The 16,693-nt window shown below is 36.8% G+C and overlaps 4 protein-coding genes across 4 annotated transcripts; 3 read left to right on the top strand and 1 right to left on the bottom strand.

The window, feature by feature from the left end:
• The first annotated feature begins 2,636 nt into the window (after positions 1–2,636).
• On the top strand, positions 2,637–7,940 carry LOC103445243 (L-ascorbate oxidase homolog). The gene is made up of 8 exons (XM_008384239.4): positions 2,637–2,924; positions 4,010–4,119; positions 5,310–5,580; positions 5,720–5,822; positions 5,935–6,277; positions 6,624–6,989; positions 7,135–7,213; positions 7,484–7,940. The coding sequence occupies exons 1-8, from the start codon at positions 2,799–2,801 to the stop codon at positions 7,691–7,693; spliced, it is 1,608 nt and encodes a 535-aa protein (XP_008382461.3). The 5' UTR covers positions 2,637–2,798; the 3' UTR covers positions 7,694–7,940.
• Positions 7,941–8,492: 552 nt separating this feature from the next.
• LOC103445274 (GDSL esterase/lipase At5g55050-like) lies at positions 8,493–10,238 on the top strand. The gene is made up of 5 exons (XM_070821821.1): positions 8,493–8,736; positions 8,880–9,016; positions 9,107–9,385; positions 9,473–9,722; positions 10,018–10,238. Exons 1-5 carry the CDS (start codon positions 8,493–8,495, stop codon positions 10,236–10,238), a joined length of 1,131 nt encoding a protein of 376 aa, XP_070677922.1.
• A 1,636-nt stretch (positions 10,239–11,874) lies between these two features.
• LOC103445273 (GDSL esterase/lipase At5g55050-like) lies at positions 11,875–13,913 on the top strand. The gene is made up of 5 exons (XM_070821820.1): positions 11,875–12,118; positions 12,285–12,430; positions 12,590–12,805; positions 12,888–13,137; positions 13,370–13,913. Exons 1-5 carry the CDS (start codon positions 11,875–11,877, stop codon positions 13,588–13,590), a joined length of 1,077 nt encoding a protein of 358 aa, XP_070677921.1. The 3' UTR covers positions 13,591–13,913.
• LOC103445242 (PTI1-like tyrosine-protein kinase 1) lies at positions 13,739–16,666 on the bottom strand. The gene is made up of 6 exons (XM_008384238.4): positions 16,263–16,666; positions 16,090–16,199; positions 14,954–15,761; positions 14,585–14,818; positions 14,358–14,507; positions 13,739–14,107 (listed from the first exon to the last, which is right to left on the bottom strand). Exons 1-6 carry the CDS (start codon positions 16,470–16,472, stop codon positions 14,006–14,008), a joined length of 1,614 nt encoding a protein of 537 aa, XP_008382460.3. The 5' UTR covers positions 16,473–16,666; the 3' UTR covers positions 13,739–14,005.
• Positions 16,667–16,693: the final 27 nt, after the last annotated feature.

Here is a 16,693-nt window from a genome sequence, read left to right as displayed (position 1 = left end):
GCTACACCTTGTTTACTATATAACATATTGTTAAATGATGATGGGGTACCTTTTAATAAGGGTTGTGATTTTCACACACCCTTAACTACCTTTCCCACACCCCTCCCTATTTTTTAATAGTTAATTGGTATCCTACTATTTAATCTTCCATATATACCCTTCTTACTTTTTGATGGTAATTAATGAAAGATTAAATAAGGAGGGGTATATATGGAAGATTAAATAGTAGGATACCAATTAAGTACTAAAAAATAGAGAAGGGTGTGGGAAAGGTAGTTAAGGGTGTGTGAAAATCACAACCCTTTAATAATCCAACACTATATCGAAGTCTGGTTGGGGGCACTGCAATATCTCAGCTTTACTCGGCATGATATTGTTTTTGCAGTTCATCAGGTGTGTCAATTCATGCAGTCTCCCATGGAATCTCATTATATTGCAGTGAAATGAATTCTTGGGTATCTCAAAGGGACTCAAGGTTGTGGTATTCATTATGTTAAAGGGGATGTAGATCTCAGAGCCTTTAGTGATGTTGATTAGGCCGGTGACCTTAATGATCGAAGATCAACAACTCGAATGTTTTTAGGCTCTAATCCAATTTCGTGATCCTCTAAGAAACAACAGACTGTTTCTAGGTCTTCTACATAGGCAGAGTATCGAGCTTTGTCTTTTACTACTGTTGAGCTCAATTGGATTAAACATCTTCTCAAATTTATGCAAAATCCAGTTTTTGAACCACCAACACTTTTTTGTGATAATACGTTAACTATTGCTCTCACTTGTAATTTGATTCTGCATCAAAGAACAAAGCATATAGAGATTGATGTTCACTTTGTTCATGAGAAGTTAGCTAAGAAACTTCTACAATTTTAGGTTGTTAGTTCTAATGACCAATTTGTTGATATATTGACCAAGGGTCTTTTTGCACCATTGTTCCAGAAGCATTTTTTCAATTGCAGGCTTCAGTTTTCAGCTGTTAAGCTTGAGGGGGATGTTAGGAGTATTGGATCAATGGCTGAGAGATTGCCTCTTGTTAGTAAATTACATAGGCAGTTACGAAGATAACTTATCTTGTAAGATGTTATAGTTGTTAAGATTTACACATGTATAAAAGACTACGTTTGTAAGAAAGAAGTCAGTTAGTGTGAATGAAATATTCATTTCTTCCTCTCTAAGAAATCTCAAGAATCTCTCTCTCTCTCTCTCTCTCTCTCTCTGATCATCTTTCTCTCTGAGTTTATAGATTGATACAGGTTGGTTTACATAAATTACTGTTTTTTTTCTTCATATAAAAAGTAAAAATGTTAAGACTGTGAAATGTGATTCTTGTATCGATGATTAAGAAATTTGCATGTAATTACATTTTGAAGTTGAACTACACCTATGTTTAGCTTTGACAGTTGCTTTCGTTTGATTTATCAATTCGATTGTCATAAACAAAGAGGGGTGTTTAATTTTATGGTAGAACTTAAAGCATGTTAACACCACATGTTGAGCCTAACGCCTCACACTCTAACGTCACTCAATATGTATTGTCCACATGTCAGACTACTCCCCCAGTACTCCAATATTAGAACATGTTAACCCCTACGTGTTGAGTTTAACGCAGCACACCACTTCAAATAAAATTTAAAAAAAAAAAACTTATATGTGATTATAAAAGATGTGAATGCAATATGGAACCTTGGACTACTCCTTAATTAAGGAACCTTAACTTAAAAAAAACAATCCTACTTTTTCCAAGTAAAAATGTGAATGCAGTATATCAACCAAGGAAAGAAAAAGAAAAAGAATCATTAAATTGGATTGCAACATTCAATTTCATATCTGTCTTCCAATTTCAAAGCAGCTACCATATAAACCCAAAAGAAAAAAATAATTAGAAAGAGATCCATTGGAAGCTTCACGGTGGTTGTATTTCAGATGCTTTTTAAGAAAAATCCAAAAATTATCGGAAGAATAAGAATAAAGTTAAGGGAGTATTTTTGCTCACCACCATTTAGTGTGGTGTATGCTTACCATCCTATTTATCACCGTTAGATGAGTTTCAATTTCGAGATTCGTGTAGTGGATAGGAACAAATCTCAAAATTAAAACTCATCTAACGGTGATAAATAAGGTGGTGAGCAAAAATGTACTCATAAAGTTAATTAGAATGTCCCGTAAGCATAGGGAATTATTTGTTTCCGAGTAAAATCCAGTCAAAAAATCTCCTAATTAACTTGTTCCCATAAATTAATTTCCCCACCACTTATTTCCTTTTCCTTTACGCCCACCAACAACACACACGCCCTTTTTCTGATTGGTAGACCAGAAATTTTTCAGCACATGAAAATGCCGTGTGTCGCGTCAGAATTCACGGGCTTTCCCGCTCATTCCAGCCATGCAGATTGCACAAGAAGAAAAACTTTTACGCGGTTACGGCGCGGCGCCACCCAAGTCCCAACCTAGACATTGGCATTACAGTCAATTCGCTAACTCAAATATGCAAATTTTCATACGTGTTGCAGCCCCATTGGTCCATATCGTTATTTGCCATGTGGGCCCTCCACCGCTATGAGTGATGTATTGTATTGCCTTCTACTGTAGCAGACTGAAAAGGACAAATTGTATGGCCACTCGTTTAGGTTTTGGACCTTGGCTTGCTTGCTTGCTCTTTAAATAAGTCGTAGACTGTTACCTCTTGCCATATTGAAGTGTTTTCTTCTGTAACCTTCTCTGTAATTGCACTGGGGAGCACTCATCTTCTCCCGTTTTTTCTTCTTCGAATTCTCTCTTCGATCACCAACACCTTCTCCGAAATGCTGCTCAAGTTTCTAGCTGCCGTTGTTTTGGTTCTGGGTCTTGTCAGTGCCGAGGACCCTTACCGATACTTCGACTGGAACGTAACATATGGTGACATATATCCACTCGGTGCTCGTCAACAGGTTTGCAATTTTTATATTCACATTTATTCTCTGATCAGCTGTGATCATGATCCTCGATCATGTCTTTCAACTTGATAAAATGTTTAGAAAACTTCATTTTAATCCCTAAAAAAGATGAGTTTTAGATTATAACCATATGTAAGATTAAAATCCAATTTTAGTGCCTAGCACATTTAATCATATCATTTATTAGTTGTATTTTGATGTTTTATTTTATCTTTTTATTTTTATTTTAATGTATTAATTACATTTAAATTTAATTTTTATTTCATTCATCATAATATATTTTAATGTCTACATTTAGGCAACTAAATTTTTTATAATATATATTCCGATAACAATTTTGTATGTTCTTCATTTAGGTACATTAATACATTTGAATATTTTGGTATATCTATCGGTACAAACATGTAGTTACATTGATTCAATATAATGCATTTCATTATGTACATTTTGATACACACATTTGAGTATTGACTTTTAGGTACATTAATTCAATTATTATTTTGGTAAATACATTTAGGTACATACATTTTGGTATTGATATTTAGGTACATACATTTTTGGTATTGACATTTAGGTTCGTACATTTTGGCACATACATTTTGGTATTGACATTTAGGTACATTAATTCAATATAATACATTTCAGTACATAAATTTAGGTTCATTATAATATATTTCGGTACAATCATGTAGGTACAAATATTTTGGTACAAAAAAGTCAATTTTATATATTTTGGCACAATCATTTATGTACAATTATGTATCTATATATTTTTGTATCACAATGTTTTTTAATATTTTCTCATTTACATTCATTTCTAATTAAAAAAATTAAATATGTGCATATTAATAAAATTAAAATTTAATATGGAGAGATTAAATAAAAATACACATTAAATAAGAAAAATTGAATGTAAATTTTGATAAAAGTACACTCAAGGGATTAAATTGAATATTTAATCTAGCATCAGGTTTTGTTTTTAAATTTTAATCTTTTGCAAGGACTAATATTCAAAAACCCTAAAATGTTTATGTTTTTATATGACTAATTGTTGTATAAACTTCAAATTTTTGTTGCAGGGAATTCTTATTAATGGTCAGTTTCCGGGGCCGGAAATCTATTCTGTAACCAATGACAACCTCATTATCAACGTCCACAACAGCTTGCCGGAGCCTTTCCTTATTTCATGGTCCGATTATTTTCTTCCAACTCTTTATCATACATTTTCTTTTCTATTTTTCATTTTTTCCCGGCCACCATTGTCATCATTTTTTTTCGTCGGATATTTTGTCATCTTTTTTCTTTAAATTCATTGGTAGGTAGAAAAAAGTATTTTTAAAAAATTGGATTAAAGGATGTTTTCAAGAGTACTCTATTTTCAATCACTTTCATGGAAACTAAATCTTCTAGTTCGAGCAATTGATAAATTTGATATATTATTTACACATTTCGTACATGCACAAAAATGTTATGGCTAAATCTTGACTGGTAATACAAAGCAAAAAAACTAATTAAATTATGTAATTGCAAGAATATTTATTCTCTAATTAGTAAAGGATATATAGTCTAATTTTCTTCGCAAAATGTAATATTACCTTCCTAGTTTTGGTTTTTGTTTTAATTTTAATTTTTAGAATATAATCACAAGATAGTGAGATAAGAGTCTAAACAATAAACATGCACATGAACATAAGTCGCGATCATTTAATGCCCAGAATTTATTTTGTCAAATCGCCAGCTTTTTATTCAAAAGTCCAAACAATGTGTGGTAGATAATTTTTTTTTTTTTTTAAATACATAATCTATCCATAGGTTTTTCTACATTTTTCTTTAATTGGTTTGGGTTTTATACGACTATATATGTCACATAAGCTTAATTGTCACGTAATCTTGCATGTGGGTGGACAATGACAAGTGACAACATGACATGCATATTTTATGATCAATATTATTACATGGGTTTGTTGCTGGCATTTGCAATTTGACATCTATAGCCGTTAGCCACACGCATTTATTTAATTTTGGTCAAGAAAACCAAACTCACAAGGAAACTTTTATTGACTATTTCCAAATTCTCTCCACTTTGTGCTTAGACGGTACTCAATTCCCTCTTGTCTAGCCTATGTTGGAAGTTCTTTAATTGATTGTGGATGGAATTTCAGTTGTTCACGTAGCAGTATTAAGTTCAGTCGTTCATGCACACATATAAATCAATTTTAGCTTACACGAATTTTAGTTGTAGATACATGTAGGATTTACAATGCATTAACGGTTAGAAGATTCATGATTGGTCGTAAAATGAGTTTAGTAATTGCTAGACTTTTGAAGTAAAACAATTTCGATTTGAAACTTAATTGGTAAATGGGGAATTTGAAACAGGAATGGAGTGCAACAAAGGAGAAACTCATACCAAGATGGGGTGTATGGAACCACATGCCCAATCCCACCAGGCAAGAACTTCACCTACACACTACAAGTGAAGGATCAAATTGGAAGCTTTTACTACTTCCCATCTCTTGCCTTCCATAAAGCTGCCGGTGGCTTTGGAGCCATTAAAATCCTCAGCAGGCCCAGAATCCCAGTCCCATTCCCAGAACCAGCTGGGGATTACTCCATTCTGATTGGAGATTGGTACAAAACTGATCACAAGGTAACGAAGATTCAAACTTATTACAACGTCTTTCAATAACTGAGAACATAAAAACTACTAAACTAAGAGCAAGTTGGTATTTCCGTATATGGTTAGGTGAAACTGTAGTTTATTGAATTTTTTTACCCTAATATTGCAGGTATTAAAGGCCATTCTAGATCGCGGTCACAGGCTTCCCTTCCCAGATAGTGTTCTAATCAATGGACGTGGACCAAGTGGTACAACTTTCACATTTGAACAAGGTAAATTTTTGTTGCACCCTCTAAACTCTCACGGTCCATTGTTTTTTTTAATGTTTTACTGCTTTACGTTTTTCCATTTTTTGAGCTTTTTTTTTTGTCTATTTTCTTACAGGTAAAACCTACAGGCTTAGAATATCAAATGTTGGGCTCCAGAACTCTCTGAACTTCAGAATCCAGGGACACACATTGAAGCTGGTTGAGGTTGAAGGAACCCACACTCTCCAGACCACTTACGAGTCTCTTGATATCCACGTGGGACAGTCCTACTCTGTGCTCGTCACAGCAGATCAGGCCCCTCAGGACTACTACATTGCTGTGTCAACTCGTTTCACCAGCAAGGTCCTCACCAGCACTGCAATTTTTCACTACAGTAACTCCGCCCGTCAAGTTTCCGGCCCAATTCCTGGTGGCCCCACCCAAACTGGCTGGTCTCTTAGCCAGGCCCGCTCCATTAGGTATATGACTTTTACCATATCTAGCTCATTACTAGGTTGAATCCATTTATATAAGTGAATCCCGTCTCTATTAGTCATGTGGTATAATAATCTATATAATAGTATCAATTGAAAAGCTTTCACCAGTCTCGCACCATTAGGTAGCATCTAATCCACTTTATACACTTGGATTTGACAAGACATCCAATTTACCCTCTTCCGTTCTACTAGAGATGTGCATTAAGTAGACAATCTATAGTATCGGATCAATGAAATGCTTCATTTAAAAGGATTCCGAGTTCAGATCCATGCTTCATTTGTAGTTGTTGTGCCCCAATCTAACATCTATATTTTGGACATTTTTCAGGACTAATTTGACAGCAAGTGGACCAAGACCAAACCCACAAGGCTCCTACCACTATGGTCTTGTGAATGTGAGCAGAACAATCATGCTACAGAGCTCAGCAGCTCAAGTAAGTGGGAAGCAAAGATATGCAGTGAACAGTGTATCTTTCATCCCTGCTGACACACCATTGAAGCTTGCGGATTACTTCAAGATTGATGGAGTTTTTAAGGTTGGAAGCATCTCAGATTATCCCACTCACCAAAACATGTACCTTGACACTTCAGTCATGGGTGCTGATTTTAGGGCTTTTGTTGAGATTGTGTTTGAGAACAAGGAAAACATTGTGCAAAGTTTTCACTTGGATGGTTACTCCTTCTGGGTTGTTGGGTAAGTAAACAGTAATATATATATATATATATATATATATATATATATATATATATATATATATATATATCTTCATAATTCAATGAGCTTAAAGATGGTAAATTTGGTTAGTAATTCTGACATTTTTTTCTTACTTGAATTTCAGAATGGATGGAGGTAAATGGACACCAACTAGTCGGAACGAATACAACCTTAGAGATGCAGTTTCAAGAAGTACCACACAGGTTAGTTGCCCTAATGATGCTAAAAATTGGTTCAACGATATACAATAAGTGAGAAAGGTGAACAATAAGAGTGAATCGTATTAAATTCCGGCTATACTCTTCATATATTTAAATGTGCTAAAAGTGAGGTAGGAAGTTGAGTATGAACATAACCCTATCACATAACAATATAATCTTCATTTGTATTTTGAAGCATATATTATATATAACCGGCATATACAATAATTCGTGTTACACGTGATTAAAGTTTTGGTTTTGATTATGTGACAGGTGTATCCAAAGTCATGGACTGCAATATACATTGCTTTGGACAATGTTGGTATGTGGAATGTGAGAAGTGAGTTTTGGGCAAGGCAATACCTTGGACAACAATTTTACCTACGAGTTTACTCGCCCGTGGAGTCAACTAGGGATGAATTCCCAATTCCCAGAAATGCCCTTCTTTGTGGTAGGGCGGCTGGCAGAACAACGAGACCTTGATCAACAAGCTGCTGAGGATGATTATACACAAAAAAATTGATTAACCATTGCAATTATATATAAATTAATCACATTTTTTGCTACAGAAATTGTAACATTTATACTTTGGCATTAAAAACGAAGCTTTCAGTTAATTCTTTGGCATGTAATTAATCTGTGCTTCATGTATTAAAAGCCAAGGGGAACAAACATATTGTAGTTTATTTATCTTTATTAAAGAAGAAAAATAAAGAAATTTAATTGCAAATTGGCGAGGACAAATAAACCGGCCACTATCCTCCTTGATTGTGTCAGACAACTATGGACTTAAGTATCATGTGTTTACATAGTAATCACTAATAAAACAACCAAATTCGTTTAGTACTATGCGTTTACAAAGTGATAAGTAATTAAACATTAACTTGTAAAACCCTATTCTATTTTATAATATGGGTCTCGCTTTTATTAAAGATATGTTGCATATGATTGTGTCTCAAAGCATTGAGTTAGTAACTATTACTACTTAAACAAAATCGAACACGTGAGAGAAGTGTAGTGCACCATAGTTCTTATCATCATATGTAACATTAAGTTCATGATTATTAAATACTTAACGAAGCAATTAAATATTTGGTCAATGCTCAAACCGGCCATAGGTAAACACACTATGACAACTCCAAAGCATTTCCATGCATATAAATTCCCCTTTCGATTTTAATTGATTGGAAAGGGAAAGTGAAGCTTTCACTAACATTAAACTTTTTGGGTACACACTGTTTGATTAACTTAATTATTTCTTTTAGTTATATCTAAATCTCTCATGGCAAACAAATCATGGGTTGTTGTTTCTCTGGTCCTCTGTGTGGCTGTAGCTGTTGTTAGTTCATCAGACCCAGGTGCGCCACTAATCTTCGTACTAGGTGACTCAACGGCCGACGTTGGAACCAATAACTTCTTGCCCACCAGCACGGCTAGGGCTAACTTTCCACACAATGGCATTGACTTTCCTTCCTCAAAACCCACTGGAAGGTTCAGCAATGGCCTCAATAGTGCTGATTTTCTCGGTTAGTATATACAGTTATTCTCTAGACAGAATGTCTGTGTCTTTATCTTTATCGAATGATATGTCAATAATAAAATGAACCATAAACCCTGCATGGATTATAAAACTTAACTTAACCCATTGCTTTTCTTGTGGTGATCATAGCTCAGATACTCGGTCTCAGGAGAAGTCCGCCGCCTTTTCTTTCTCTCAAAGCTAAATCTCTTCGCAAGAAGAGGTTTAGTGGAGTTAACTTTGCTTCTGGAGGGTCAGGCCTTCTTGACATAACTGGAAAAACATCGGTGCGTTATTCAGAAAATTGTTATCTTCATAAGCAAGAGATGTTGGAAAAGAAACATTTTTTTACAGTTTTCTCATTTTTCTTGTTTCAGCTGAGTCTAATGAAGTTTGGAACACCAGAGAAAACTCCGCTTGCTGCCCCATCCGTCAATCAAAAAAATGTTGTGTCATTAACAGAGCAGATTCAACAATTTGCTACCGTCAAGAGAAACCTTACCGCCATAAAAGGGGGGAGGAGAGTAACTAAGAAGTCCTTGTTCTTCATCAGCATTGGTAGCAATGACCTTTTCGAATATTACCACTCAAACAGTTCCATTCCAAAGGAAGAATTCTTAACTTCTTTATTACTTGCATATGAAAACCACTTGAAGGTGATACTTTTCCCTATGTTTAGCACTACCCTAAACCCCTTATGCACAAGTTTCATAGTTTAGCTGAGCCCTGTATTGAAATGGCAGAATTTAATTGATCTTGGAGCGAGGAAGTTTGGCATCATTAGCGTTGCCCCGATTGGATGCTGCCCGTCTCAAAGGATTCACAACACTACCAGCGGATGTTTGGAGGATTTGAACGATCTTGCAGTAGCTTTCCATGCAAGGTTGGATGCCTTAATGTTCAAGATGAGCTCAGAATGTAAGGACATCAAGTATGCACTTGGAAATGCTTTCGAGATGACAATAAATGTCATTCAGAATCCTCTTCCATATAGTAAGTCAATACTCTATCAGTTCAGTAATTTCTCATTTTGTACATTTTCTTATGGCCCGTTTAATAACTATTTCATTTTCTGTTTTCATTTTTACTTCTTTTGAAAACTAAGAACTTGTCACATAACCGTTTTCAGTAAAAAAAAAAAAAAAAAAAAAAACAAGCAAAATGAGGACCTTCTAAAAATAGTTATTACAAACCAACTTCCAAACAGTTAGCAAACAAGGCCCTGCAGCTAGGAGTTGGAAGGAAAACGCACAATCTAATTACCATCAAATTCCTCCTTATTTTTCAGATTTTACACAAGTGGAAGCTGCATGTTGCGGAGCTGGGAAGCTCAACGGTGAATCCTTCTGCAGTCCATATGCCAATCTTTGTTTGAATCGCGACAACTACTTGTTCTGGGATCTATATCATCCAACACAGGCTGCTTCTAAGTTAGCAGCTGTGACCCTCTTCAATGGTGGACCACAATTCGTAACCCCAATAAATTTTGCTCGGTTGGCCATGGCTTAATGGTACAGAGTAACCATTTTGAATTGATAACTGTGTCCATGAGAAGAAAACAATTGGAATTGAATTGACAAATTACGTAAGCAGATTTTTAAATTTTCTGCTTATGCAAACTCCAATCTGTAATGAACATGTTTTTATTTGCAGGAATCATATGACATGATCAATGAATTTCTAATTAAGAATGTAAACATTAAAATATTTGATATGTGGCTTCATTGAGTGAGTCATGCCAGTTAATTAGAACAATTAATTGGGCACCATAAAGTTTCAAGAAACATTGGAAAACTTGTATACAACTATCAATGAAACAAATTCTTAACCTAAAATCTGAAAGTTTCCTGCAAAGTAAATGTTTTGAGTTTCTCACGCATCGTGTTGATAACTTGGTACACAAGTTATCTTGTCACAATTAAAGTATTGTATACCAGATTAGGGTTTTCTTCTTCTTTTTTCCTCCATGAAGGAGTAGAAAACAAGGGTCAGTGTTTTCGTAGTTGGCCTTCTAGGTAGGCGTGCAGTTTTCATCAATATTTTGTGGATCTCCTGGTGAGATTGAATCGCCTCTTTCCCAGTGATAAGTTATAGAAGCACTACTCCATATGAGTAAATATCCATCTTTTCATCAACCTTGCCAGTTGCCATACCACATGTGCTCCGGGCTAAGTATCTATACGTCCCAACAACATCGAATGGTGCCTTTTGTGTTTGCTGAGATTGCGGAAGCATCATTGCTGCTCAGACAACTTATATTGAAAATTAAGGTAAATCACTGGTAATGGAAACTTCGATTTTTTTTTTTTTTTTTGTGCAAGTATATTCATACCTATAAAATTCAAAAGTGGAATTATTGAGCATAAAATTTTCGATTGTCACATTATTATTGTGATATTTAAAATGCAGCGTTCAGTTACTTTGGCTCATAATCGATTTGTGCTTCGCGTATGAGAAGCCAAGGGAACAAACATATTGTACAACTATCTTATTTTAGAAAGGAAAAAAAAAAGTTTAATTGCAGATCGGTGTATTTAATTAGCCCAATGAGGACAAATGAACAGGCCACTAAGCTCCTTGTTTGTGTTAGAGAATGTGTTTACAAAGTATTCTCCCATAAACAACCAAATTTTAGTATAAAACTCGAAACGAATGTACGAAAAAGTTGGAAAGGCGGCAGCAAGTTTAATCAGTTCTACATGAGTCTCACCTCTATTATAGATGTCACTGCGAGTATTTGTGTTTGAACGCATTGAATCAGTAGCTATTACTACGTAAGCAAAGTTAGCTTGTGAGGAAAGTGCCAAATCCTCCTTCAGTTAACCTCTTGTGTTTGTAAGTTCATCATCATTATACCTGACAACGGAAGAACTTCGTCAACGATCAAACCGGCCATATATAGGTAATCACTATGCAAAACCCCCCTCAATTAACCTCTTGTGTTTGTAAGTGCACACTCCAGGACTACAATTCTAAACCATTCCATGCAATATAAATTCCCTATTACCAAGCTCTTACTTGAAAATACAACATAAAATTTGTTCTCCTTTGGGGGTCTAGCACCGAGGTGGCCTGCGCTTCCCTGGGTCGTCAAGGAAATTCACAGATTCCGACTTAACCTTTTCACATTAGATCTTAATCTCCCATGGAAAACATATCATGGGCTGTTGTTTCTCTAGTTCTATGTGTGGCTATAGGTTCTGTTAGTCCAGCAGACCCAGGTGCGCCACTTATCTTCATATTTGGTGACTCAACTGCTGATGTTGGAACAAACAATTTCTTGCTCACCAGCACGGCTAGGGCTGACTTTCCCCACAATGGCATTGACTTTCCTTCCTCAGAACCCACTGGAAGGTTCAGCAATGGCCTCAACAGTGCTGATTTTCTTTGTAAGTATATATACAGTTTTTCTCTGGACAGGAAGTCCATTTCTTTATCATTATATATGGATGACATGTCCATAACGAAACAGATCCTAAACCCTAAACCCTAAACAGTGTATCGATGACAAAGATTAACTTAACCTATTACTGTTATTGTGGTGATCATCTATAGCTATGACTTTCGGTCTCAAGAGAAGTCCGCCACCATTTTTCTCTCTCAACGCTACGTCTCTTTCCAACAAAACATTTGGTGGTGTTAACTTTGCTTCTGGAGGGTCAGGCCTATTTGACATAACTGGAAAAAAATCAGTGGTACGCGCCTTATTATCTTGCGAAAATTTGTTATCATCATAAGCCTGATATGGGAGGAAGAGAATTTTTTTTGTAACAGATATCTCAATTTTCTTTTTTCAGCTGGCTCTGATGAAGTATGGAACGCCAAAGAAAACTCCGTTTGCTGCCTCATCCGTCAGTCAGAAAAATGTTGTCCCATTAGCAGAGCAGATACAACAATTTTCCACTGTCAAGAGCAATCTTACCGCCATAAAAGGGGGGAGGAGAGTAACCGAGAGGTCCTTGTTCTTTATCAGCATTGGTAGCAATGACCTTTTCGGATATTACCACTCAAACAGTTCCATACCAAAGGAAGAATTCTTATCTTCTTTATTACTTGCTTATGAAAACCACTTGAAGGTAATACTTTTCTCTATCTTTAGCACTTTGTATCAAATGCACAAGTTTTGGTAGCTCAACTGATCCCTGTTTGAAATGGCAGGGCTTAATCGATCTTGGAGCAAGGAAGTTTGGCATCATTAGCGTTGCCCCAATCGGATGCTGTCCATCTCAAAGGGTTTACAACGCCTCTGGCGGGTGTTTAGAGGATTTAAATGATCTTGCAGTAGCTTTCCACTCAAGGTTGGATGCCCTAATGTCCAAGCTAAGCTCAGAATGCAAGGACGTCAAGTATGCACTTGGCAATGCATTTGAGATGACAATAAATGTCATTCGGAACCCTCTTCCATTCAGTAAGTCAATACTCGACAGTTGTTATTGGAAAAAGACTTCCGCACACCCTTGTATCTTTATATCCCTTGATTCTCCGTTGATTTATTAAATTCAAAGGCTATAAATAAACAAAGCTATGCAGGGAAATCACTTCCAAATTATTTTGGTACATATTCATAAGCTCTCAGCAGCTAGAATGGTGAAGGAAAAGGAACAATCTAATTACCAACAAATCTCCTTTTCCTTTTTCAGATTTTACACAAGTGGAAGCTGCCTGTTGCGGAGCTGGGAAGCTCAACGGTGAATCCTTCTGCAGTCCAAATGCCACACTTTGTTTGAATCGCGACAACTACTTGTTCTGGGATCTATTTCATCCAACACAGGCTGCTTCTAAGTTGGCAGCTGTGACCCTCTTCAATGGTGGACCACAATTCGTAACCCCGATAAATTTCGCTCAGTTGGCCATGGCTTAATGGAGTAACCATTTTGAAGTGATCAATTGTATCCCAAGAAGCAAATTATTTTTACCAATTTTTCAAATTTTGTTTTGTATTAGACGAAAACAATTGCAATGATTGATAAGTTATGTGAACAGATCTTAATTTACAAAAGCTTCAGTGATAATATAAATCTAAGGAGCTTTATTTTGCAGAAGCTTGTGAAAATCCTTGCATGCACGTCCAAGTTATTGTTTCAAATAATAGCCAATTATTGTTTCTGATACTAGGTGACCAGCAGGAAAATCCATTTGGAATCAATTTTCTTGTTGGTCATCCTGCATAAAATAAAATAAAATTTTGATATATATTTCGTATACACGGATTTTTAATAGCGGGATGCCATCCCCTCAAGCTGCTGACTGCACGGTTAAATCAACCTGATCGGTTGTCAAGATAGGGCTGTTTTGCCTCTTTCAGTTACGTTTAGAAACTCGTCTCTTTCTCTCTGCATCCTTAACCAGTTATCTGGCTTCTCAAGTAACTTCAGTATCTGCAAACAGAAACAATAATTGGAGCCATGTTAGCCCGAACAGTTTGACACAACGTTTCAAGATACATTTGCAACAGAGTCTTAACGTAATTTATTAAAGTGGTCGGTCGCGGAATAGTAAACATTTTGCAATTTTTCATCTGCCGTGTTGATAACTTGATACAGAAGTTACCTTCTCGGTGTAATTATTGTGTAGCAGATTTTGGTTTGTATTCTTTTTCTGTATGAAAAAGAAGAAAACAAGGATTACCGTTTTCATGGTTGGCCTTCTAGAAGATGAGTGCATAAGGCAGAGGCGTGCCGCTATCATCATTATTTCCATCTCTTCCTTGTTGTAGTCTTCAATCAAGTGAGGATCGATCAGACGTTCGCATATGCCACAGCTCAGTAAGGACCTTGCCTGCAAGTGCACACAAATTCAGAGGAAAATACAATTTTTCAGAATCAGTTTTGTAGCTTATTGATTTCTTCGCTTACCCATAATACTAAGCTCTCGCGAATCTCCTGGTGAGTTTGAATCGCTTCTTTCCCGGTGATAAGTTCTAGGAGCACAACTCCATATGAGTACACATCTATCTTTTCATCAACCTTTCCATACATCATGTACTCCGGGGCTAAGTATCCAAACGTCCCAACAACATGGAACGGCGCCTTTGTGTTTGCTTGAGATTGATGAGTTTGAAGTAACATTGCTGCTCCAAAATCTGATAACTGGCATCAAAAGCCAAAGTGATCAGAGACAAATGTAGACCTATTGAGATAAAGCCTTTGTTCGGAAAGTTCTAGCAATTGAAGCTAATTGAGTTTTAGATTTCTGCAAGTATAAGAAATTGTTATCGAACTTACTATCGGTTCGCAATTGTGGGAGAGGAGAATGTTAGATGACTTCACATCCCTATGGATGATGGGAGGACTGTGAGAATCATGAAGGTAGTCCAACGCCTTTGCCACACCGATTGCAACTTTCATCCTCTCACTCCACTTTAGCTCTCTTAAATTCTGCCTCAAGCTTCCCATCAAAAGTTTATACACAATTGCTTGCATCTCCCCACTACGACAGAACCCGATTATCTGCACAATGTTGTCATGCTTCATACCAGATAGCAAGTCTACTTCTCGAAAAAAATCCGCTGTTGAGCACCGTGTGGTTTGGAGGACTTTCACAGCTGCAGCTTCACCATTTCCAAGTTTGGCGCAGTACACCTTGCTATGTCCACCCTCTCCAATCACTGTGGCTGGGCTGAAATTGTTAGTTGCATCACGAAGCTCTTTCGGCGTGAAATGCCTGCTTGAACCTTCTGCTTGTAGTACTTCCAATCTTTGAAACAGTTTCTCGGACGCCAAATCAGCGACCTCCACCATTTTATTTACGGCAGAGAGTGCTCTTCTAGTAGTCGTTGGCCGCATCAACGACGCTGTAGAGGAAGGCGGAGTTGTTAAGGACTTTTGCAACTGCCGGGTGGTATTTGATTGGTCATGGCAAGTGTAGATTGAGGAAAATGAGTGAGAAGATTGTAGGGCTGCTGCCCTTACAGAGCCTTGTTGGCAAGTCCCCTGCCCCTCCATTAGGACTCTTCCCACGGTATTCATCACCAGTAGTGTGCATGATGGAGGTAACCCTTTCAAGCAAGTATGGATAGCTGAAAAACTTGGCCTGCATTGTAATTTAACATCCATGAGAGAGAGAGAGAGAGAGAGAGAGAGAGAGAGAGAGAGAACTCTCATGCGTAACTAAGTTGGCTAGAGCAGTTTACCCCTGCAAATTAGTTCCAAACCCCTCCTTGTAATTCAGATTAATTTAGAATACCGTTTTAATCTCTCATAATTTAGATTAGATTAGAATATTGCATCAGGGAGAGAGGGGGTGGGCGCAGGGATACGACAAGTTCCCCTCCACACCCTCATTCAAGTCCCCCTCCTCGTAATTTAGATTAGTTTACAATATCGCTAGAGAGAGAGATTGGGGTTATTAGTTTCATTACCCTGAGAGGCTGCAACCAATTACAAGGATTGATGCAAAGCCGATCCTGACTTGGTAGGTTAATTCAGAAATGTAAGAATCTGCAATGCACACTTTTAGTTGGAAATCCACCTGCAAAGAAAAAGCCATAAGCCAAAAGCCAATGCCATAAGCTCCCAAGTAAAAGGAGTTTACCTGCTTGGACTTGCAGAAATCTTCGTGGATGTGGAAAGTGTTGGGATCAAAAGAATCATCGTTCTCTTGAACATGAACAGCAATCACACTGTCCCTGTGTTTTACAACAGCAATGAGCAATCTCAGAAGCATTTCTCTGCTTGAATTATCTGATTTCAGACCGACAATTATCGTCCTCTTCTTCGATTTCTTGGACCTGAATGATAACATTTGGGGCCAAAAAATCAGCACCACTTCATTGCACAACCGAAGAGTAGCCTTGCTTTCATTTCTGGTTATGGCACCTTCCACCTTAAGCCTTGAGTTTTCTGAGATAATGTTGAAGTAGGTGATGGGTTTAAGTGGTTACCAATAGTGGTTAGATATTAATGGCAGAATACAACCATTTCCAAAGGGAGTTAGCAACTGTTCAAGTGTTGTACTCTCTGACA

The sequence above is a fragment of the Malus domestica genome, chromosome 05 (assembly GCF_042453785.1).
Source record: "Malus domestica chromosome 05, GDT2T_hap1".
Taxonomy (NCBI): Eukaryota; Viridiplantae; Streptophyta; class Magnoliopsida; order Rosales; family Rosaceae; genus Malus; species Malus domestica.
Note: the sequence above shows the minus strand (reverse complement) of the source record. Positions and strands in the feature narration are given on the sequence as shown.

Coding starts and splice junctions, on each gene's coding strand:
- LOC103445242 (XM_008384238.4), bottom strand. CDS start 16,472: ATGTTATCATTCAGGTCCAAGAAATCGAAGAAGAGGACGATAATTGTC. Junction 16,200..16,262: donor ATTTCTGCAAGTCCAAGCAG/GTAAACTCCTTT, acceptor TTTTCTTTGCAG/GTGGATTTCCAACTAAAAGT. Junction 14,508..14,584: donor GCGAGAGCTTAGTATTATGG/GTAAGCGAAGAA, acceptor GTGCACTTGCAG/GCAAGGTCCTTACTGAGCTG.
- LOC103445274 (XM_070821821.1), top strand. CDS start 8,493: ATGGCAAACAAATCATGGGTTGTTGTTTCTCTGGTCCTCTGTGTGGCT. Junction 8,737..8,879: donor CAATAGTGCTGATTTTCTCG/GTTAGTATATAC, acceptor TGGTGATCATAG/CTCAGATACTCGGTCTCAGG. Junction 9,017..9,106: donor ACATAACTGGAAAAACATCG/GTGCGTTATTCA, acceptor TTCTTGTTTCAG/CTGAGTCTAATGAAGTTTGG.
- LOC103445243 (XM_008384239.4), top strand. CDS start 2,799: ATGCTGCTCAAGTTTCTAGCTGCCGTTGTTTTGGTTCTGGGTCTTGTC. Junction 5,581..5,719: donor GGTACAAAACTGATCACAAG/GTAACGAAGATT, acceptor CTAATATTGCAG/GTATTAAAGGCCATTCTAGA. Junction 5,823..5,934: donor AACTTTCACATTTGAACAAG/GTAAATTTTTGT, acceptor ATTTTCTTACAG/GTAAAACCTACAGGCTTAGA.
- LOC103445273 (XM_070821820.1), top strand. CDS start 11,875: ATGGAAAACATATCATGGGCTGTTGTTTCTCTAGTTCTATGTGTGGCT. Junction 12,119..12,284: donor CAACAGTGCTGATTTTCTTT/GTAAGTATATAT, acceptor GATCATCTATAG/CTATGACTTTCGGTCTCAAG. Junction 13,138..13,369: donor TCGGAACCCTCTTCCATTCA/GTAAGTCAATAC, acceptor TTCCTTTTTCAG/ATTTTACACAAGTGGAAGCT.